Here is a 22,465-nt window from a genome sequence, read left to right as displayed (position 1 = left end):
ACTACACGAGCATATTACGACTATTACACGCAGCCACATCAGAGCACGCAGCCACAACGCGAACGAGTCCAACTGAAGAATGCCCAGGTAGCAGAGCAGGCGAAAAAGCGGGCAAACTTCATAACACACGGAAGTGATCGCAGAGTGTGACAACTCAACAACACAACTCCGCACCAAAAAAAAAAATTCACCATCCTCCGTGCAATCAATGATAGCGCAGTGGCCTAACACATAGACGCCACCATGTACCTTTTATTATTATTTTTTTTGTTCCCCATTCATTTCGCTCTCTTTAATTCATGTGTGCAGGACCAAAGCTCGCTGCAGAGGGGGGCTGAAAGAAAGGAGGATGGTCCATCCCCAGGCCGAGGCAACAGCACATACAGATACGCAAACTCATATATTTTCGCGACCGCACAACATGATGTGTAGTTTGGTACCAACAAAATTAAGAACAACACAAGTAATCAAAAAGAAAAAAACATAAGAAACGGAAAATGGAGGAAGAAAATGATAAGTGGGAAAGGAACCACAGTACATCAAGCGGGGGATAAAGTTTAAAAAAATCAGAGTGAGAGAATTGTAATTATTACCACTATTATTACTTGATAACGGTGGAGAGTTCGGGTTATTTTACTTTTCGGCTTCACCACAACTACTACTCGACACCAGTAACGTAGCGATAAACTGAAATATCTGGTTGAGAATCTCTCACAAATAAAACAAAACAGAAAACTAGGGTCCACTTAATATCATACAGAAGTATATGTGTACAAAAGAGCAAGAAGGAAAAACTTTTACATATGCGATTTTTTTTTTAGCTCTCATGGAGAAAGTACCTTACACCTTCTCGACTGCCTTTTTAATTTGCCTAACGCTTAGTATCCCCTTTTGGCTGTCTGGTAGCTTGTGACGACTATACGCAGCAACCCACGTAGATAATTCATTTCTTCCAATGTATTTTCCATGTTTGCTAAGTAGCTGCAGTGTCAGGGACCCAGGTAAGACCATTTCTCCTTTTGGATGGGTGTGTGCAAAGAGCACCATGTAACATATTGCGCGATGCACCGCCCATCCTTCATATGGTGGGTAAAACGGTTCAATCAACCGCCACAGTAAGCAAAGAATGTATAGCGTATCGCCAAGTACCTTTCCATCCATGATAGAATCGGTGTCATGAGAGCCATTGTTGGTTACATTACCGGTGTTAGGATCATTGCACCTCACAGTCCCACAATCGCCTTCACTGGGCAGACTATATTCAGAGCAGAACCCGAAGTTGAGCAACAACATGCCAACATTAGGCGCCCCCCACCCAACCCTTTGGTAACCCACGAACGCATCATCTATGTAAGGAGTAACAACAAAACAAAAGTAGTAGAGCAGCATGCGGTACAGCCAGTGCTCCGGGTGCACGCGAAGCTCCTTCACTTTTCGAACATTAACCAGAAACCACTTCTGAAGTTCATAATACGATGGACAAGATGTCGCTTCCTTCAACGAATCTATTATCCTCTCCACACCGTCACATGATTCGGGTGACCATGAGCAGTCCAAGCCACAATGAGAACATGGCACAACTTGGGAGAGAAGTGGGTCAACTTCTTTACTCTCCGCCCCATCTCCGCGCAGTGGCACGCAAGTGTACCGGTAACAGTGGCCGCACTGCACATGCTCACTGACAGATGAGCCGTTTCTGTCGCTAAGGCATCGACTACAGTCACACCAAAAGAGCCACGAACGAAGGTACTCCCTGCGTTTTCCCACTCCCATAAGAAACTGTGCATCGCTAAGGTACTTCACATTGATGAACTCGCCGGCAGCGATGGGGCGGACAGCAATAAGCGTCACCGAGTCACCTCTTGAGTTCAACTTCATTGCCGCGTTCGCCATGCAACTGTGGTTGGCCAGCGCACAAGCACGGAAAAAACCAGTGTGGAAGCAGTTGTAGCGGCACATGGTGGATGCGAGGAACAATTCCTCAAAGTCCCTGTCTTCCATCGGTGGCAGCTCTGGCCGTAGTGTACCGCTAATCTCCCGCCGCACGTCGTCAGGCACATCCTCGGGGGAGCGCGGCCAGCAGCCTTTGAATTCTTTCTTGAAGCGCTTCCACTCCTCTGAGCACCGCTGTTGATGTGCAAAAACCTTTTGAGCAAAACTTGACACAATCCTAGTTGTTGTCAAATTTTTCCGAAAATTTAGCTGAACCTCCGCGAACGACGTTTCGAATCGTTTCTCCACCAAAATCACCTCATTAGGTTTTATTGGTTGAAGAGCAACAATTCCTATGCCATTTTCAAAATCATGAAGTTCAATATGTGGCAACACACCGGAGAGACCCAAGACTTCGTACAACGGTAGGCTAAGACTGGCCTCCACATCCTCACTTGTTTTACCACCAGATGTGGCTGCCTCCCTCCGCAACAAGGGCCGCAGGTGCCGTAGCAGGGCGACAAAGGCCTCAAAGGGATAACCGTCCAGGCGCCGTGCATGAATGTAACGTACCCATGCTTTCACAAAAATAGGGTCGTAACGCGTCGCCTCTTCAGCAGTCTCCCAGCTTCCGGTATAATCGTGTTGCGAAAGGTAGGCATTACTCAAGTTTGAATACAGAACAGCCAACATCCTCCCAACCTCAGAAGTGGTGTCCAACTGCTCACCGCTTCTATCGTCGGGTATTGCGTCGTTTGTCAGGCAATTGATTGCGTGCTGATAAGCGGCCACTGCTCCATCCACGTCACCACTCGCAAAACACGCGTTTCCTTTTTGTTTTAGTTCCTCAGCTAACTGCATACTTCAACCTTTGTATTCTCAATACCACTAAGAACCCATCGCAGAGAGGAGAGGTATGCAAGTAGCGCAGCAAAGGGAATAAGCGGTTACTGAGCACATCTAAATGGAAGCACTACGTCGTGCCGGTGCATACGAAGTATGGTATATTGTGAGCTACGGGCATCTGGCGGCACTGCAGGCACACACATACAAACACCGGTCCAGAAAACATAAGCACCAAAGCCAAAGCGGCTTAACAACTTCAGCACTACGCCAGATGGTCCTCAGCTGCGCGACGCGTGTTCACTAACGGAAAACCAACACAATTATCACAGGTACACAGACATGTATGCACCCCACCCCTCCTGGAATGCAGCTAGTGGAAAGCCTTGAGACCACTTTTCCCTCCCCTATTTTAACCGATTTACCGCCGCCGTTGCGGTCCTTCAAAAGTAACCGAGCATGTTCACCTTTTCTGTCAAAATAGCCTCAATTGCGGCAAAAAACTCAAAGACGAAGTTGATAATCCTGACAGATGTCAGTGAACAGCGTATGCACGCACTCCAGCGGCAATAATTCAGGTGGATAGTGTGAGATAATGGAGCAAGCATCCTAAACAACCACCAGGCCTTCCTCAAGGCGCGTGGTTCGGGCTGAGCGTCAACGATCCATGGCTCTGGAACTGTAATTTCTGGGACGGAGTCCTCCGCAGAAGTAATTCGAACGTTAATATTCTTCGAAAGCCACGACACAAGCAAGTTTTCTCGTCCCTGTCTTTGGAGTACGGTACTTTGACGATGTGCCCGCGAGAGAAAGCTCAATTCCCTTGAGGTAGCTGAGTAAAGAAATCCCTCGTTATGCATACTTCCCACCACAATGATATCAAATATGCCCCGTTCCAACCAAGCTGCGTCTGCATCCTGCTTGGATTGTGACTCACTATTTTCGCCATAGAAATCAATTTGAAGGACACGCCTCAGCAAGACAAGTAAACCATGTTTGATATCTTCCTTTGTATTCACCACCCACGACTCATTGCGATCAACCCACACAAACTCCGGAATAATCCATTGAGATTGTCCGTGTCGTAAGAGGCGCGGGGAGGCAATCGATACACCAGTTCCCTCTACGTTGGCAACTCGCGCAAAATGTTCAATAGGGTTGCCACTTTGAATCCATTCGTCTAACGAAGCGGCGAAACGCATCGAATCGCGCAGCTGCTTAGCCAGTTCCTGTAGTTCGGGGGGAAGATCCTCTACGACGGCATCATTAAAGAGAAGATCTCCTGGAGAGCCCATGTTCCGCAAGAATGCCTCGGAGTTCGTGCGTTCTCCTCGACTACATGGGACAATAATCCAAGGAGCACCGGTAAGAAGCGCCATTCGCACTGCATGCACTAACCGCTTCTTAAACGTGTCGGTTATGGCACCGTTGGGGAGGTGCGGTCGCCCAAATGTGAAGACGGCCATTACCCCAGTCGAACTTGGCTGCTTCACATGATGTGGGGCCGTGCTCGACCGTTTTTTTGGTATTGCGTCGGCAGCAGTACTGATACCACTGATGCTATCTTTGATTCCCTCATCACTGTGTGATGAGTGGTGGTCGGTACAGTTGCGGTTTTTTCGGATCACAAAGTTTAGGTGAATTGCATTACCGTTAGGTAGCACGCTAAAACGTTGATGGTTCTCCCTTCCAAGGAGATCGTCGCCCCTGATCAATCCGTCAACAACGCGGGACAAAAGGTAGGCAACGCAGCCGATGAGCAGCACGCGGTTGATCTTAATCACCATGCTCACGACATTCAGTGCCATCTGCAACCGCACAAAGACGCGGTATGATAAAACTAGTACTGCACGCTATGCGGAGGAGAAAAGGTGAGAAACGAGGACAAAATGGTAAGTTGCTAACTACGATATTATTTCCAACGAGTTGGCGCTAGGCAACTCGTGTTAAGTACTCAACAGAACCACAAAACCACCTCCACAGAAAATGTAGAATCTCACGCCACTGCAACACGATCCTCCTTCTTACGTTTCGATTAAACTAACATATATATATAAGCATGTGTATCTATATTATTTATTCCTCTTTTTACGATCTATAAGCAATAATAGAGTAAAACTGATTCAATAGCATAATTCATCAAAATACCTGAACGTGCGCATGTGCTGAGCACCGAATTAGAGGAATAGGACGAAAATATACAATGTACAAAAAAGTGCTAGAGGGCCACAGTAAGGTAACGTGCCAAATAAATTCGCGTAACTAACGGAAGCGATGGTAAGCAACACATAAAAAAAAATCTATGTGGCCATATGTACTTAAAGGGAACAAAAAAGCAAGAAAAGCAATCAAGAAGGAACCCCTCACCACCCATCCCCTCCCGTTTCCCCACAGTTCTCTCACGTAACTCTGTTGTAACAAAAATGAACGGACATCGTCATAGAAGATAGTCTCACTAAGGAGAAATGCGTTTCATCTTCACACGATAGGTCAAAAAAAAAGAAAAAGAACGTTCAATTAGTCATACACACACACGCCGAAAAAGGTTCTCCGCGTAGAGGGTGAAAGTCATCGCTGGGAGCGCAAACGACAACAGATATTTATAGCGCAGACACAAGAACAACAGCAAAAAATGTTACAGAGTTAACGTTAGAGATGTATCAGTACTTTTTGAAGCATTCTTGGATACACCCTTTTTGGCTGCAGCTTTCTCATTTCCTCCTTCTTTATCATCCAACGAAGAGGAGGTTTCACTCCACCTTTTCTCTCTCGGTTTGTCTTGGCACTTGTTGCTCGGAGTTTGCTCGTTGCGTTCATTGTTCTTCGCCGGCACAGATACGCGGTGTAAAGCTCTCTTAGGCTCGTCATCGCTGCTTTCGTCGAATGAGTTGTTGGCAGCTGCTGATTTTGGTTTATCGGCAACCTTCTCTACCTTTGGACGGGTGACAGGAACATCAGAAAGCGAGACACTGAGACTGTCGCTAGAAAAGGACTTCTTTTTCAGTTGGCGCATCTCCAATTTCTTGGGCTCATCCTTTGGTTTCCCGTCTTCTCCTTTTTCATGAGATTCTTTGTTGCCAACTTCACTCTTCTTGGCTCGTAGCGGGGCAATTGTATCTGCCTTCCCAGAGGACGAAGATGACGAGGAAAGTGACCTTTTGAATTTTCGCACAGTAACAACGTCACCGCCTATAGAAACTGCGGACGTTGGTGGTGGAGAAGCAGCCCTGGGGGAGCTTTTCGCAGCGGCGGCGTCGGATTTCCGAATCTTACTAGAAGGCAAAGACGGTTTGTCACTGGTGTCAGGAGCTTTAGTGACTGTAGAAACCCTTGGAGTAGCCACGGGAGTGTCATCGTCAAACACCCTATGAGTGCGCTTTTCAACGTGTTTCGTAGCAGCGGGAGGAGCGGCGACAGTAGATCTACGCGATCCCGTCAGGGGAGAAATATCACCACCCCTAACCGCTGCGTTCGGGGCTGATTGGAAAGGCATTTTATTGGGCTCACTTATTGCAACTTTTTTAGCAGCTTTTGCATCCGGTGTCAATCCCTGCCTCGAAACGGGCGAGCCCTCGCCACTCTTTCCAGGACTTCGGCTCACGCTCTTAGGCGTCACTGTACCGCTACGAGCCCCTGTACTGTCTCCTTCTGTAGCAGAGCGAGCTCCAGCACGTAAAGCTGCTTTCAGCAGTTCAGTGGTGGGAAGCAATTTGACCTTCTGAGTGGTACGAAGCTTCGGTGGTATGAAAGGTGCAGAATACGCGGCGTATAATTGCGCAAGAGAAGGTGTGTTATTATCCTCCGAACGCGCCGGGCTAGGGGAAGATCTCGTCCTTGGTTTCTCCGCAGCTTTGATAGCGCTGTCTAGTTTTGTTACCTCCTCATTAAGTCGCACAATCTCAGCGCTCTTTTCTGCAAGAAGAGACTCCCATCGTCTCGTTTTCCGGCTGTCACCCACTTGTTGGAGGAAATCTATTTCCTGCTCCGAGAGTCTCTGGATCTTCTCGAAAGTTGAGACGTAATCACGCACATTCGACGATAGGACGTTAATGGCGTTGACAGCAAATTCCATCAACAGTTTCCACTCCTCTGCAGCTCGCGAATCCCGGAGACACTTGTCGGTCGATGGCGCCAGTTCTGCAGCTGATGGTTTAGGGGTGTCGGTTTGAGTTCCTGTTGCTACTGTTGGCAGTGGCGCTGTAAGTATCGATCGCTGAGTTGTACGATTCTCCCTCGTTACGTCTGTTGGTGACGATGGGGGCGTTTTTGTTTGGGTTGCGGTTGTGGCAGTAGGTGGAGGGCCAGCAGTTTGGGTCTGCGCAGTAACCGAAGAAGCTTGGACAATTTTAACTCTTTGTGTTGCAGGGCTCTCTACCTTTGATGCGGCAGGTTCGGGTTGCGGAAGCGTCTGAGTCACTGCATCACACGATGGTAGTGGACCGGTCGTCTGAGTCGTTTCTGTAAAGGTTACCTTTGCAGGTGAAAGTTGTGGTTGTGATGATGAGCTTACAGAAGTTTGTTGGTGTTGTAACTGGTCCCGCCGCATCTGCTGTAGTTGGCGCAATAGCTCAGCAACTTGCGTTGATAAATCCTCCACATTTTTGGCTGCTGTTTGAAGCGATACAACGTATCCCTTGCTATACTCGTCGTCACGCTGCTGATTCACTAGTGCATGCTGAGCAGTGTTAAACTCGCTAAGAATATCTTCTACACGACTTAGCACACGGTCTAATTGTCGCTGCATTGTAGAAAATCCAGAGCGGTACTCCTCGTTCTGCATCACGCTGGCATTATGTTTTGACCTGTTTACTCCGATATCTTCAGTCGAAAGTGCCATGCACACCCTTCGTGGAACGGCACTCACTAACTCACTGACACGTTCGCTCCCCTGCTCTACTGTGTGCCGCACAGCGTTTATAATACGCTCTGGCAACCCATTTAGGTCTCGTGCAGCGTCTGAATCTACCTGGGACGCTGTTCCCGCTCGCACTGCAGTACTGTGCTGCGGCACAGTGCGCCTAAGAACAGATGTCATACTCATGCACAGCCACATCATATTGCTTCTCAACGTGCTCTCTTCTTCAACGATGTGGCTGCGACCCTCCAATTCGTCTATGATAACAGAAGATAAATCCTGTACTAAAATGGCGCGGTGCAACAAGTGGCAGGCCGTATTGTAGTGCTGCGTGAGAGCCGAAACCTCCTCCTCAAGCCGGTGAATGTAACGAGAAGCTGCTGCACTGGGGGCAGCTAGGGCACAACTACGTAATTGTGCTTGATCTCGCGCAGAGTTGCGCCACGGGCTAAACATCTGGCTCTCTGATATCATATTACCTCCAGATATCTCTACAATGGATGCTGGTGTTGTAATGATACAATACAGGTTGCTCTCCACTCCTTTTTCTCTACTAATGCGCTGCCAAAGGCTCACAAACAAGGTAAAAAGGTTGTGAGGGGTAGCTAATGAAAACAAATGAAAAAAACAATAGAACAGCACGTGCGAATACGCAAAGCAAACAGCCACGGATACAAGCATATGTTCTTATAGGAGGATGTATGAGATGATAAGTTCTACTAAACATAAGCGGGCCGCTGCCTCACCGTTTAGCTCCCAACACTTCCCTTCCTCACACAAATACACACATAAATGCCGCTTCACGGGGGGGAGGGAAAGGTGTTAACGGCAGACTTTAGGTCTAACTGAATCTTCCTCTTTTTTTGTGTGTGTTTGTATTTACAGTTCCTTGACCTTCTGTTACAGGCATTACGGAAACCCACACAAGTTTCTTTACCTCCTCATTTCATCCTCCCCTTGTTACCATCGCAAACTTTTCAAGTGGGTCCCCCACTGTGTGCCACGGGGGAGAATATCAAACTGAACGTTAGAAGGTGTCTCTACTTTCTTGGGTATGCACCCAACCAATACCTAAAAAAAAGAAATGTGCGAAGAGGGAGAGGAGGGGAGAGGGAAAAAAAGGCCACTATAAAACAAAAAGTAGAGATTACGTACCCGTGAGTTAATACATAGGAGCAGAGAGAAAGTTCCGTCACATGTTATTAGTGTTATTTTACCCCTCAAACGTTCATAGTTTTAACCAACCCGTGTTGTTTACATGTATGCATTTAACCCCGTTAAAAGGCACAGTTATTCCTTTCGTGACCCTTACTCCATGGCAACCCAAATAAAACACCCACGCGAAGCGGGAAAAAAATTTAAAAAAAGGTAGATTTGGTACGGATGGAAATGGTTGTCAATGACAACGACAAAAAGAAAAAGAAAATAAGCAAAACACATGTATGTACATGCACTCGTGTTTACATATATGTATATGCATATGCTTTTCATTATTTATTTTTTATTTTTTACTTTTACTTTCACACATACACACACACACACACACAAATTAACAAGGATGTAAAAACGACCTCCAGCTGTCCAGTTACCAATCACAGGTGTCCCTTGTGCACACCCAAGAATTACAACCATTTAACAATTTCATTCCACATAACTACACGTCTTAACCCAGACTTTGCTGCTGCTGCTGCTGCTGTTGTTGTTGTTGTTGTTGTTTTTTTGCCGCGATATCACCTCATCCACTTTATCATGTTCTCTCTCTCTCATCTCCTTCCCCTTCCCCCCTTCTTCAGCAGCACATCCCTCTGCAGTTTAAGAAATGTAATCGCCTCCCCTGTTTTTTTTACTAAAAAGAGATCGGTACCAGCCCGTAAAGGAAGATGAAATTGAAATACACAGTACTTTCACTTAATGGAAGTGAGTAAGGTTAATGCGTTTATTTCTCTTTTGCTTCACGTACATGAAAATGTAAGGAGGTTTCCGTGGGATGATCAATGCAATGAAATAATTTAAAAAAATGGCGACAGGTGGTGCAACACACATCAATTAATTGTCTTTTTTCCCCCTCCCCAAGCAACCAAATGAAAACTAAATCAAGAAGACGAATATATATATATATATATTCATAACGAAAAATGTCGATAACAGCAAAAAAAAAAGGAAGTGCTGACAATACCGTAGGAAATTGAGAAAAAGAGAAAACCCCTGCGGGATCAGCGAAATAAAGTTGCCCTACCGCCTAATAGAGGCGAAGTAACCCTCTGCCCTTCTACTGCTTTTAACATATATGTTTTTATTTACAGATATATTTGTATGTATGCATAAATACATAAATGTATATCTACTTGTTTTTATGCACATGACAGATTAAAACATACTTGTTCTCATTCGCTCTTCTTTACTCCCACCTCTCCACGCTTGTGGTTATCATTTATTATTTTTGAAATGCATAGGACCCAACATTCCCGCAGCGGGAGTGGGGTTTTAATCATTTCTTTTATTCTTCATTCTCTCCGCACCGTGCCCGTTAAGTATCGGACGAAAAGCACATTTATAGGCAAAGTAGTAGAAAATAATCAAAAAAAAATAACGAGTGTCAAAACACCGCAACAAATATATTTAAACAAAAACAAATATATTTTACATCCAAGAAAGTTCAAATGAACTCACTTAGTCTCCAAAAGGAAAAAAAAAAGAAGAGTAACGGAAAGGACAAAAAAGGAGGAGGAAAATGTAAAAAACACACTGCAAGTCATCAGCAGCATTGAAAAATTATATATATAAAGTTGATAACACTAAGAACGGAAAAAAGTAAGTCAAACGCTACGAAGAAGGGGAAGGCGTTAAGAACGGAGAAGAATGTCACGGCATGTAACAGATATATATATATATATGCAACATTCTCCTATCATTTAGTAACGTTGTGAATAGCTTGGGAAACATATTCAACATTTGTGCTGTTAAGTCCGGACACCGCAGCGCGACCATTCAACGTCATGTATATGTGGTACTCGCTCCTCAGTAACTCCACCTGCTCCCTTGTTAGGCCTGTGTATGCCATCATACCAACTTGGCGCTCAATGTGAGACCAGTCATGGACGGAGCCGCATGCTTTCAGCTCTGAAACCAAACGCTTGCGCACCTCAGCAATGCGAGATGACATTTGCTTTAATTCCTTCTTCCAGAGTGCAGTCAGCTGCGGGTCCTTTAGAATAGAACTTACGACCCAGGCACCATAAAGAGGCGGATTGCTATACATGGGCCGAATCAGTAGGGCCAATTGTGAGACCAAACGCTTCGCCTCTTCAGCACTCGCCGTCGAGATGTGAAGAGCACCACAGCGATGCCCGTACAGGCCAAAGTTCTTGGAGAAACTCTGCGCAACAATCAGGTTTGGCACCATATCCACCAGGTGGCGTGGCACGAAGGCATCATAATCCAATTGACCAGTAGCAAAACCTTGGTAAGCCATGTCTACGAACGGAATATGGTTACGCCTCTTTATCACATCGCACACCTGTCGCCAGTCATCGTGTGTTGGATCGACGCCAGTTGGATTGTGTGCGCAGGCATGAACGAGTATAACAGAGCCCTCAGGCGCCTTGTCTAGGCACTCGAGCATACCCGCAAGGTTAAAACCTTTTGTGGCAGGATCATAGTACGAATATGGGGTAAGTTCCATCCCCGCCTTAGCAAAGATACTCTCATGATTCGGATAACCGACGTCAGGACCGTAAATGCGGTTACAATTGGCCACAAAGCGATTGAGAAGGTCACCACCAATCCGAAGCGCACCTGTGCCGCCAAGCGTTTGGCAACTTGCAATGCGTCCATCCCGAAGCGCCGCACACGTTGGGCCAAAACACAGTTTTTGAGCCTCCTCTACAAAACTTGCAATTCCTGTGACTGGGGCGTAGTCCATGTTGGTGCCTAATGTGGCTTGTTTCACACATTCCAGCACAAAAGGCTGGTCGGCGTCGTCGCGGTACACACCAATAGACAAATTCACCTTCCTTTTGGCGGGATCCATACGAAAATCCTGCCCGAGGCCGAGGATGGGATCCGGTTTCCCCATTGGAATGTTGGAAAAAACACTACCGATGGCTCGTTGGCTTTCCATCCCGACCTTTGCAATATGCCGCTGTGTTGTGGGATTGAGCATACAAACAAATATATATATATATGTAATTATATGTAATTATATTGTTTGTTTGTCTATGTATTCTTCTTCGATTTCTTTTTCAGAAGGTTGGTATCAGTGCGGTTGAAAGCTATACTAAGGTGAAACAACGTTTGCAGAGAGACAAGTTGAAGGGGAAATATGGACACTCATCTATGCCTTAAATTGATATTTCAGTGTGGTTCTGCACAGTGAAGAAATGAATAAAGGAATTCGCAGAAGCACCCAAATAAAGCAATGAGGGATACCTTACGAATAGAAGACTAACAACAGCATAAGTGGAGAAGGAGAAAAGGAAGAGATATCTTTCACCGCTATTTTTTTCTTTTTTTTTTTGACAAAAGCAAAAACAAAAACAAAAACAAAAACAACAAAAAGGGAGATAAAAGAAGCACTCGGCGCCAAGAGATTCGATCATTTACCCCGCGTGTAGTACAATATTCTCCCATCATCTTCCATCAGCACATTTCTTAACTCAACACTCGATTGTGTTCATGTCGGAGCAACTCAAAAGAAAAAAAAAGAAAGCAGCCACCATACGGGAACAATGACAATACGCACGCCATTAGTAGCAATACAAAGTCAGAAACGGAGGGGGGAAACAACAGCTTTTTCTATAGCCCACCTCTCAAAAAAAAAGAAAAGGAAATAACGGCGCAAAGCCAAAAAAAAAAAAGAAAAAGAACCACAAAGAAAAAAGTGTGATAAAAAAACAAAGCAGGAAGCAAGAAACATATACAAATATTAGTTTCCCTTTCCAAATACTGCGCAATGACGTGTTTCACCGAAGCACTGCTTCATTATCTACAGGCATACAAACAGCTGCAAAATAAGTGAAATCAACGCTGCACTTCACCCACCACATCGCGCAATTTTGACTTTTCAACACACTTTCGAAGGCTTTTTCTTTTCTTTTTTCCTTTGCTTATTCTCTTTCTCTCTCCCTTTTTGAAAGGAGCTCCAATCCGTATACGCAGAGAATTATGAACCCACTTGTGATCTCACGTCCCTCCAACCTCAAATATATCGAGCAACCTGATATACCAACTGCAGTCAGGCGTATGAAACAGAGAAAGAAAAAAAGAAGGAATTGAATGCATTGATGCCAGTTCACAAATGTGTAAATGTGTACGTTGATATACAAATATACTCTGCTCATCAAGCCTAACTTTTGAAGCCTTTGGTTCCATTACAATACCATTGTCATCTGAAGCAACCAAGCACCACCCACCATTATGTTATTATATTAACCATATAAACACAAACATTCAACACCAATTGTTTTTTTTTAAAAAAAAGAGACATACATACAAGAACATATACGTAAATAAATAAATAAATGTATATATAAATATGACACCATTGCATACATGCACCAGTCAAAGAGGCAAGCCCTTATATCTCGATGCGCAAGAAAAGAAGTTCCGCGCCTACAAGGCACTGAAACTAGCCGATATTTAATACCCGGCTGGGGGTGAAGATAACGGTAATATAAAGAAACATTTCAATAATCAGCTGGTGACTTCTCAGCTTTCCATAGGGACGCAAGAAGCCTCCTCTTCACACAACCAAAAGATAATCAGAATGGCATGAATGGATCATTTTACCAAGCAAACCAAAGGACAGAGGCACCACCACTCACATATGTTGCTCGGGCCGGGAGGTGATGCAGCAAAAAGAAGATGAAAAGGGCGAGAAGAAAGAAAAGAAAGAAAAGAGAAAGAGAAAGAGAAGGAGGTGAAGTTATCAAATAAAGTTTCACTATTTCCCTCATCACAGAAACATACGCTCACCTCCCAACCCGCCCCACCCCTACAAAAAAAAAAGAAAGAGACTCAACCGCGCCTCACATCCGGCTGAGCAGGCCCCAAATCGGTATGCGTTCCCATTATATCTGCAAATGTTTCAGAAAACGTTTTGCGTCGAGTATTTTCAGGAGGATTAGGAACACCGTAATGCACTAATGAAAAAATTTCCTGCCTTTGCCTCCAGCGTTCATTCGCCCACTCGCGCCACCGCGGTGGCCGTCCAAAGTCCGTCATGAAAGTAAACATTACGAGCAGCAACAACAAAAACATCCAAACACTAGAGAATATAATTAAAAATAAAACGTAGTGGCTACATTGGCCCGAGGATAACGAAGAATCAGGAAGGCTTGGGGAGTGTGACATCCACAGAATCTCCCAGATGAGAAACAAAAGGAAGACAATATTCGTTGGTTCCTTTACGAAAAGGTGTATGTTGCTTTCAGCTGTTGGAATACCCTCCTCGATCTTACGTCGGAAGCGCCACATCAGGACAATTGGATAAAGCATGTTGCCTATTGTATTTGCAGTGCCAATTGCACACCACTGTGACATCCATTTCTTACAATCTAAAGAAAGTAGCACAGGGAAGCTATAAATAAGCTGTACACCATTAACAATAACAGCTAACATCGTGAAAATTGGCATGGGACGATCCGGAGGCCAAATGCGGCGCATCACGTAGGTGAAAACATCACGTGGGCGAATGTTTTTTGCTCCACCATGCGGCTGCATTCGTGAAGATGTGGGCGAAGAAAATTCAATTGCCCCGCCTGACCCACCAACAAGTTAACAGCGCCGTAAGATTCCAAAGATGAAGAAGAGGGGGCAAAAAAAAAAAAAAAAGAAACTTCCCCTAGCGCAGCACTTGCGCACAACGTTGAGGAGTATTGCCACCTCTCCTATTCGCCTACTACCCGTTTCGCTCGTTTTCTTAACCTCCAAGGCAGCTAAATGTGTATATAAACGTTTAATCACAACCACAATCAAAGAGGAAAAGAGAAAAAGGAAAAGAAAGAGCAAATAATGGGTAACACATCGAGTGAAAACAAAAAGGGAATTCAGCAGAGTTACTCATCCTTGTCTATTCACTTCCGGCATTCACACACACAAAATGGCAGATACGCTCAAACCCTCCTCAAGTCATTCACGTCGTTTCTCCACCTTTGCTCACATCTGTCACTTCTCCTCCCTCCTCAAAACTTTTGTGACATGGCTCAACTGCAAAAGCAAGACGAAGCGGAAATACCATCAGCATCAACAACAACACACAAAGAAAAAAAGGATGACGAGAACACGGAGCCCGCACTCATGCCAGTAACGCAGCCAGTGCGTAGCCAATACAAGCCGCCATACCGATACAAAAATCGAAAATAAATTTGGGACAAAAGATTGGAAAGAACATCAAATGCGACTTCTGGATATATCCATTGAAACTAGACACCGCACTCTGCGCCAAGGTTATATAAAGAAGTAAGTAACAGACGCGCCAGCCCCGTGCACGGTCTGTACCGTAAGTAATCATCACGGCAATGGGGGCAAACAGAAAGGCATTGCAAAGCCTTGACAAAACAAAAACTGATCCCAAAGCCACACTGTTGAAGGGCAAGCCCACAAATGAGGCATTGAGATCAACGGTGTTCAACAGGCACTGATTACCTTGTGCAAAGAAGGACACCCACATGTAAAGATGAAGCATTAAAGCTTGCGGCACCACGGGCAAATGGCGTGTGGCGGTGAGAACAACGGGTAAAAGGACACCACTAACAGCTATTGAGGCGCTTGCAACGTAGTTATCATTACAAAGCGAGCTCGACCACAAAACCAGCGCCGTGTATCGCAGCGGGCCCATGCCTCGAAAAAAGAACGTCAGTGCGAAAAATACAAACGGTCCAATGTGATGAATCAGCGGCTGCCCATAACACACTGCTGCTACTGTCCCAAGGACGATTCCCATAAGACGGTGAGGCATTGTAGGTGCCGAAAAAACAAATAGGGCAGCTCCCAGTATGATCCCAACGCTATTGTAATGAAACTCGGGAAACTGTTTCGCCAACCACATCTCCAGGTGCGACGTCGCTTCAGCCGTGTGTGTGATGTGCGAACGCTCACGGGACACTAGCGGCACAGCTACCCGCAGCAACACAAGAAGAATGACAATGAGGAAGGACGCATGCCTCCCACCGCCTTTCGTTGGCGCAACAAACAAGGCAGCTATAAGCAGTAGCTGTAGTAGACAAAATACCTCGACGCTTTCTTTGATGATAAAACTATTTGCAAATACAGCAAGTAATCTAAGAACGAGTAGAAACAATGTCCCAATCCCGAGAACGGACCTTCCACAAATCACTTGTTGTATGTCCCCATTCCTCAACAGGGAAAGCGCCGTAACCATGCAAAGAGATGATCCTATAAATGCCCCATCCCGCCTTATTTCCATGCGAATGGACCGTGCAAAGTGACTCATTTGTGCAATACGTCTCCGCAAAGAAAGATTACTATCCTTCCACTCAGGCTTTATGTACAAACCTGCCTCGTCAAAATATGAAGTTAACTGCTTCCAGTTGCATTCCTCGGATGCACTCATATTGACATCGGGATTTGAAAGCGCAACCATCTCTGGTATCACACGACCAACGTTACTGAAGGGAATGGGCACACCAAGAAGAAGTGCAAGCGTTGGGGTGAGGTCAACCTGATGGACAGCACTCAACTTTCCGGGATGAACTCCCGCAACATCACGGCACGCCTTCAAGCGCGAAAGATCTTCGTCAATGTTGTCTTCCCACCGCTTCTCAGTTAAATTGTTTTTCCGTTGAAATTTGTCCGAAGAGTTTACAGGTGCATGCACCGAGTCTCTGCTACTCTCGAAAAGCTCTGCATACATAAAAGAGTCTCTCTCCCCTTCGGAGTCTCCGCCGTGGTCACCACTGTTTGTCATTCCATGATCACCAAACACAACAAGAAGTGTCCGCATTGACGTTTGCCTTTCTTCGCGCAGCCGCTTAGTCACGTTTCGCAACATTTCGTTAATATCAGAGAGTTTCTTGTACATAGCAGGATGGCTGGCATGGTGACGGTGACCAACGTGATCCACAGCCAGTAAGTGTCCAATAATAAGTCGTGCGTAGTCGTCTGGCGCCTGCTCTGCCGTTTCGGAAAGGAGCAGCGGCATCAAATCCGCAATTACTGTTGCATCGTTAGTGTCAAAATCACTGACATTGTATGGTGGAAGTGCGTGAGTGTGTTTCCAGAAAGATGCGTTACCCTGATGGTCAGGGAATAAGTTGAGCCATGTATCATCTCCAAGTAATATAGACCGCCTTCGTAACTGCAGAAGTATGTTGTCAATTTGGACCTCATCGGTATTGAGGTTTGTCCCTACCTCGAGGAATGCTGGCGTTGTCCCTGTGGTGATCGCCTTGATCCGCTGTGCCGTTATGGTTGGGGTATCAGAAAGGAAAAAAAAACCATGCGAGGGGTGAGCGACACGCTTCAGGTTTTCTTCCATGTATGTCAGTGTTGAACGGCGGTCGCCGTTAACGTTACCGTCAACACCGCGGGCACTAACGGTAGAGCACTCCACTCCATCGAGGTAATGGGGTGACAGAGCAGGAAGTACGAAGTCCGGCCTCAATGCGTCAACCAAAAGCACAATGATTTGATCGACACCCCGTACAGTTGGGCAAGTATTGCTAGAAACATTTGTCAGAGTTGTTGTCTTTGATAACATCGATGTTACAAATAGCAATGATCCGCATACGTATAAGACTCCGAGGAGTAGGGCACGGACATGGAATACACCAGCATCAGAGCGTGAGGTCATACTTTCAGCAAAGTTACACACGGGTAGTCAGCGTCTAGTGCTCACACTTCTCAATCGGTAAAAACGTTTGACACGGCAACACTACGAGATTTTATGTTAGCAAGTGCTAAGAACTTTGTTTTCTTCGGCAATGACGTTACTTCACACAACTTTACCCCCACCTAGTGATGCTTCACGATATGATACTCTTTACACCGGTAATGTACAACCACAAGACAAGTGAGCTCAGCGTGCGTATCACGATACGATCCGGGGTTTGGAGGGGTATTCAAGTCTAAAGAAGGTGCATAAAGCAAAAAACAACAAAAAAGATAGGGTAGCAAGCGGTATCGCAACCAAACGCAAAAAAAAAATTATTCGTTGTGATAGTAACTGAAAATGTTCCGGTAAACCCGAAGAAGAACAATGACAACCAATGGGGTTGCCTTCCAAAAGAAAAAAAAATGTCCGATTAAAATCGTCAGTTTTAGTTATATACGGTTAAAATAATCACGTGTGCTGCCACAGTGTTGCGCTTAACCGAGTAACCTTAGGCATACACGTGTGTATGTACGTGTACGTGTGTGTGTGTGTGTGTGTGTGAACGCGACCGCACCTCCACGCGGTCCCCTTCTTTCACTCAAGCACCTTAATCACTAATAAATTAACGGCGTCGGTTCCCTGACATCTCCAGTCTCACGTTGCGTCTCCGCACCTGCAGGGCACGTTGAGCCGCGCGTTTCTTTGCTGCAAAAGGGAGAGCATTTTTAGTGTGCTGTACGGTTCGTATCTTCGCACGACGAACCGCATCGGCCCACTGTTGTTCACTGATCTCTCGGCGAGCATCTAAACGTCCGCCACCCAAGTCATCCATCTTCCAGTCCTTAGCATTTACACCAAATATATCTTCCAGTTTCTCTTCCACCTTTTTCTGCAGCTCAACGTCACGTTGCAAACGACGCTTTTGTTTAAGTTCCTCGCGGGTTAGTCCATCATCCGGCATCTCCACAAGTGACATAGGATCGTTGTACTGCATGGCCGTCTGCTCTACCGTTGAGTGCTTGGTGTCGAGAAGAGTGTTGGGAAAGTCGATCTGAGCGTGCTTCGTCACAGCATACAGCGGAACATTGTGTGGGAACAAAGATCCCCGTCGAATGCGCTTCAGCAACTTCCAGCCGCCAATGTGTTGCCATCGCATCGTACTGTGCGCACTCACGCGATTCCTATCGCCGTAAAAACGCCTATAAACGCGACCACTCACAAGATCACCCTCTGGGGTACAAAAATCAGCTTGCACTTTGCCGTGGCAACGTGGGTCCCTCACAACACGCAAATACTTCGGGGCAGCTCGCATGACACGCTGTTGCAGCTGTTCAACTTCTTGGCGCACCACAAGCATTTCTGCAGGCGTGATGGCGCGTTGCCTCTGATAACCCGCATCCACAAACGCACGGTTAAACTTATGCGTCGCCGGGGGAAATTGGAGCGGAAATATGAGCCGATTGTGCCGGGTGTTGCCTGTCTTCACCAACCGCGGCACATCAGTTGGCATATGACCAATCTCACCCGTACTCGTCGCACCGTCTTTCAAATCTTTGAGAAGAGAAGTCGAAGTTGCGGAGGTGGAAGCCTCCCGAACTTCATCGATATCAGTTAAAGGTTGAGGAACACCACTCTGCACGCGGTGAAGTGCCTCATCGCTAAGGCGCTCGAACACGACGTCTTTGACTGCGAGCGACGCCTCATGCAACTGCTGCTGCTTCACATCGCGTTCCCGCCGTTTCATCTCTTCTGCTTTCTTCAACTGTTCTCGTCGGCGTTCGGCCCGCTCAGGTACAAGCTCATTACGTGCCAAAATCAAGTAAGAAATCGGTTCAATGCCAACCTTCAGCGGCATATGCCGTGCCCACACCTCAACAAATGTGGAACGGTAGTGCGCTTCCGTGCTGCAAATACGCATACGCTTTCGCTTCACACCAGTTTTGCAGTGCCTCAAAGGACAGCGATGTTCGTGGGGACAAGGAGCTACAATGGTGGGCTGCCAATCCCAGAGACCAACATCCTTTTCCTCGAGGATCCAGTCGCGCGCCTCCATTAAGATGTTAAAGTTATTAAGATTAGCAAACTCAACAAACACAAGAACACCTTTGGTCATCTTCCACAATTGCTGCACAATGCGGCGGCGGTTCTCTGAGGTGGCAATTTCGCTAAGTGAATACGCGGCAACAACCAAATCGTGTTGGATCGCTTCATCTTCGGGAAGCAAATAACGCTTCCACGTAACGTTGGGTACATCGTCATGAAGAACCATCGTCCCTATCTCCATCATGCCTGGACTTGGCTCTACTGCAGTAACTTCCTGAAGAGGGCGAAGTCGTCTGGCGGCGCGAGTGCGAGCTGTTTCATTTTCCACATCAATAAGCTTTTCCCACCACGTTTTCGGGCGACCCTTCGCCGCCTCGCCGTCATCGCCGCCGTCGCCCTGTTCTCCGTCGATAACATCCTCCGGATCCTCCGTACTCGCACGAACCTCCCCGAGAGGATCGCCGCTCTCCCATTCGGTACCATCAACTACGTCACGGTACCTCGCATGTGCCTCCCGCACAAGGCGGTCCTTTTTTGCAGTTGCAGCAGCGGTCGCAACCTCAGCAATTTCTCGCTTTAGGTCTTCTGGAAGATCTGCAGGGTCAACCTCGCCGCGCTCCAGTAACGCTGCAACCGCCATGAAGCGCACCTTCTTTTTCTCCTCGTTGTTGCGCTGCAGTCGCTTGAGGTCATACCGCAACTCGGAGAGCTGATGTGTACGGGAGGAATCATTTCCCTGCATTGTCTGCCGAAGTGATCGGTAAAGCGGGTAAGCAAGGGAACCGGGATCGTACACCTCCTTCGCGACAAGTATGGCAGTCCCAGTGCCAGCCCCGAAGTCTAACATAGTTTTGGGCACGAAGTGTGGCAATTGTTTGCTGAGTTCAAAAAACACGCGATGCATCCCGGCATACATGGCTGCCCCACGGAACAGAAAGTAGCCAATCGCATCGTTTGTGGAGTAAAGTACAGATCGGCTGGCAATTGCATTGGCGACTGCCAGTTGCCGTTGAAACTTTAGCAACCGTTGGCGAATCCTAAAGCGGAGTTTCGCTTGTGATCTTTTGTCGTGGAGACGGAGATCGGCAAAGTTTTCACCCTTCTCACGCCGCTCAAATAGTTCCCGTTTTTTCTGATTTAGCGTATCGGGTTCACCCTCCGGGATCATGTCTGCTGGGTTTGTTGGGAGTCGTGCTGGTTCCTCTCGGTTGCGGTACTCAATGACAGGGACAATATCACGTAGGCACTGACGAATGAGACCCTTTTCCTTCATACGAAATACCTTCATAAAGGCTGCTTGCATCGAAGGCGACATGATCACCACACCGGGATTCATATCGCAGAAGTCATCCCGCACTGCCCACTGCCGCATGGCGGGGCGACGCTTGCACATTTTCCGGAGCATTTGATACTCATATGACATCTTTGCTGCAACATCAATAACTCGAATACGACGCCTACCATACCTCATTTTGGTACTAAATTGAGACCATGTTTCCTTACCAGCAATGGTGGTGCTGCTCCCCGCCTGGAGACCGGATTCGCCAGGCTTATGCATCGCACCTTCCAAAACCCCGTCGCCTCCCGATGACATTTCCCGTCGAGTACACCCCGCTCGTAAAGGCACTGCAACGGCGACGGAGGAACGAGCGACTCCAGACGTCAGGCATGTTTGTAATGTTGTGCTATGAAACCTGAAGAACATTTCCCCCTTCGCAGCGAGCCTCAGTTTAACCGTTTATACTCCTCCTTCGCCCACAACTTTTCTGCCCTCCCTTGAGACGGCTGAAATTCCCTCCACAAGACAACGGGATTCCCTGTACAAACTAGAAAGCATGTAAATAATGGTGTGAATTGTAGAGGGTTGTTGTCGGTGAATAGTACGCAAATCTTCAGATCAAAACGGTCTGAGGCCAACAGAGCCGCCAATACAAAAAGAAATAAAGGAGGAATTTAGAAAAAAAAATAGAAAAGCAAACAAGTCAGCATCTACCGTGTGCAAATTGGGCACATCAGAGGCTCTCCGGAACCGATACTTTAGGGATTGGGCACATCGCAAACAGGTACACTTTAAAATTAATAAGTAAACAAATAACGGAAACAATGAAGGCAAGGACACCTTACATAACCCTTTTTTGAAGTTTCTTCCCTCAGTATATGAACCTCCATCATATCCATTTCCACGTGTCATTTTTTTTTTTTAAATAACGTAGTTCCTCTGCCATAATCCATTCCCTTCCTTCCATTTCAACCAGGTGACTTCGCTTCCGCTTGAAACGGAGGGGGAAAAAATCGCTCGCTGTCACATTTTCTACGAATTCGTAGGAAGAAAAAGATATACAAAAGTAACTGCATGGCCGTACAATTCTTTTCCTTAAGAAGACGAACCAAACAAACAATCTCCTCCCTAACCCCTTTATGCAACGGGACCCTGCAAAAAAATAAATAAATAAATAAACGAACAACATGGCAATAATGACAAAAGCAATATGCATCGTTTAATCTCATGTCGAAAACGATAATATATATATACTACAAACAAAGAACTGTTCTGGCGTATTCTGCTTGCTTGTAAGTATGGTGCGGTGACGTGGAAACTACATCCTCAGTGTCATACTCCACGCATTCTTCCTTCCCAATGTTTGTATTTCTTTTACTCGCCTTTATTTAATTTCGTCTAAGTAGTAAGTATGTTTTTTTTTCTTTGTCGAATACTCTCGTTTTATTTGAATATCCCTCTCCTCTTTCCTTGCGCCCTCCGTGCCTCTCCCTTCACCCGCGGAAACATTCCATTTCCACCGCATGTAGAGCTTAAACTATATATATATATATATATATATATACGCGTATATTCATTTGGCCGAGCACATTATGCCCAACGGTTGCCTCTCTCTCTCTCTTCCTCCTCGTTTCCCTTTCCTTTTCTCAGCGCCTCTTCTTTATAACAACAACAACAAATC

At 46.2% G+C, this 22,465-nt stretch overlaps 7 protein-coding genes across 7 annotated transcripts, besides 12 other annotated features; all 7 read right to left on the bottom strand.

The window, feature by feature from the left end:
• Positions 1-840: 840 nt before the first annotated feature.
• Tb11.02.2780 (hypothetical protein, conserved) lies at positions 841-2,793 on the bottom strand (the record flags this gene model as incomplete). Its single annotated transcript, XM_823494.1, has 1 exon — positions 841-2,793. One exon carries the CDS (start codon positions 2,791-2,793, stop codon positions 841-843), a length of 1,953 nt encoding a protein of 650 aa, XP_828587.1.
• Positions 2,794-3,218: 425 nt separating this feature from the next.
• Tb11.02.2770 (hypothetical protein, conserved) lies at positions 3,219-4,583 on the bottom strand (the record flags this gene model as incomplete). Its single annotated transcript, XM_823493.1, has 1 exon — positions 3,219-4,583. One exon carries the CDS (start codon positions 4,581-4,583, stop codon positions 3,219-3,221), a length of 1,365 nt encoding a protein of 454 aa, XP_828586.1.
• Positions 4,584-5,410: 827 nt separating this feature from the next.
• Tb11.02.2760 (hypothetical protein, conserved) lies at positions 5,411-8,311 on the bottom strand (the record flags this gene model as incomplete). Its single annotated transcript, XM_823492.1, has 1 exon — positions 5,411-8,311. One exon carries the CDS (start codon positions 8,309-8,311, stop codon positions 5,411-5,413), a length of 2,901 nt encoding a protein of 966 aa, XP_828585.1.
• An 808-nt stretch (positions 8,312-9,119) lies between these two features.
• Positions 9,120-9,141: a sequence feature (AT_rich).
• Positions 9,142-9,151: 10 nt separating this feature from the next.
• Positions 9,152-9,177: a microsatellite.
• Positions 9,178-9,305: 128 nt separating this feature from the next.
• Positions 9,306-9,346: a microsatellite.
• Positions 9,347-10,538: 1,192 nt separating this feature from the next.
• Positions 10,539-11,705, bottom strand: Tb11.02.2740 (aspartate aminotransferase mitochondrial; the record flags this gene model as incomplete). The annotated part of the gene is made up of 1 exon (XM_823491.1): positions 10,539-11,705. The coding sequence occupies one exon, from the start codon at positions 11,703-11,705 to the stop codon at positions 10,539-10,541; it is 1,167 nt and encodes a 388-aa protein (XP_828584.1).
• A 93-nt stretch (positions 11,706-11,798) lies between these two features.
• Positions 11,799-11,835: a sequence feature (AT_rich).
• Positions 11,836-12,147: 312 nt separating this feature from the next.
• Positions 12,148-12,181: a microsatellite.
• A 259-nt stretch (positions 12,182-12,440) lies between these two features.
• Positions 12,441-12,542: a sequence feature (T-rich).
• Positions 12,543-13,134: 592 nt separating this feature from the next.
• Positions 13,135-13,164: a microsatellite.
• A 316-nt stretch (positions 13,165-13,480) lies between these two features.
• Positions 13,481-13,547: a sequence feature (CT-rich).
• A 98-nt stretch (positions 13,548-13,645) lies between these two features.
• Tb11.02.2730 (hypothetical protein, conserved) lies at positions 13,646-14,248 on the bottom strand (the record flags this gene model as incomplete). Its single annotated transcript, XM_823490.1, has 1 exon — positions 13,646-14,248. One exon carries the CDS (start codon positions 14,246-14,248, stop codon positions 13,646-13,648), a length of 603 nt encoding a protein of 200 aa, XP_828583.1.
• A 676-nt stretch (positions 14,249-14,924) lies between these two features.
• Positions 14,925-17,441, bottom strand: Tb11.02.2720 (hypothetical protein, conserved; the record flags this gene model as incomplete). The annotated part of the gene is made up of 1 exon (XM_823489.1): positions 14,925-17,441. One exon carries the CDS (start codon positions 17,439-17,441, stop codon positions 14,925-14,927), a length of 2,517 nt encoding a protein of 838 aa, XP_828582.1.
• Positions 17,442-17,982: 541 nt separating this feature from the next.
• Positions 17,983-18,023: a microsatellite.
• A 61-nt stretch (positions 18,024-18,084) lies between these two features.
• Positions 18,085-21,210, bottom strand: Tb11.02.2710 (hypothetical protein, conserved; the record flags this gene model as incomplete). Its single annotated transcript, XM_823488.1, has 1 exon — positions 18,085-21,210. The coding sequence occupies one exon, from the start codon at positions 21,208-21,210 to the stop codon at positions 18,085-18,087; it is 3,126 nt and encodes a 1,041-aa protein (XP_828581.1).
• Positions 21,211-21,940: 730 nt separating this feature from the next.
• Positions 21,941-21,963: a sequence feature (AT_rich).
• Positions 21,964-22,322: 359 nt separating this feature from the next.
• Positions 22,323-22,348: a microsatellite.
• A 43-nt stretch (positions 22,349-22,391) lies between these two features.
• Positions 22,392-22,432: a repeat region.
• Between the last annotated feature and the right edge of the window lie 33 nt (positions 22,433-22,465).

Source organism: Trypanosoma brucei, assembly GCF_000002445.2.
Source record: "Trypanosoma brucei brucei TREU927 chromosome 11 chr11_scaffold01 genomic scaffold, whole genome shotgun sequence".
Taxonomy (NCBI): domain Eukaryota; phylum Euglenozoa; class Kinetoplastea; order Trypanosomatida; family Trypanosomatidae; genus Trypanosoma; species Trypanosoma brucei.
This window is presented reverse-complemented; position numbering and strand designations above follow the sequence as displayed.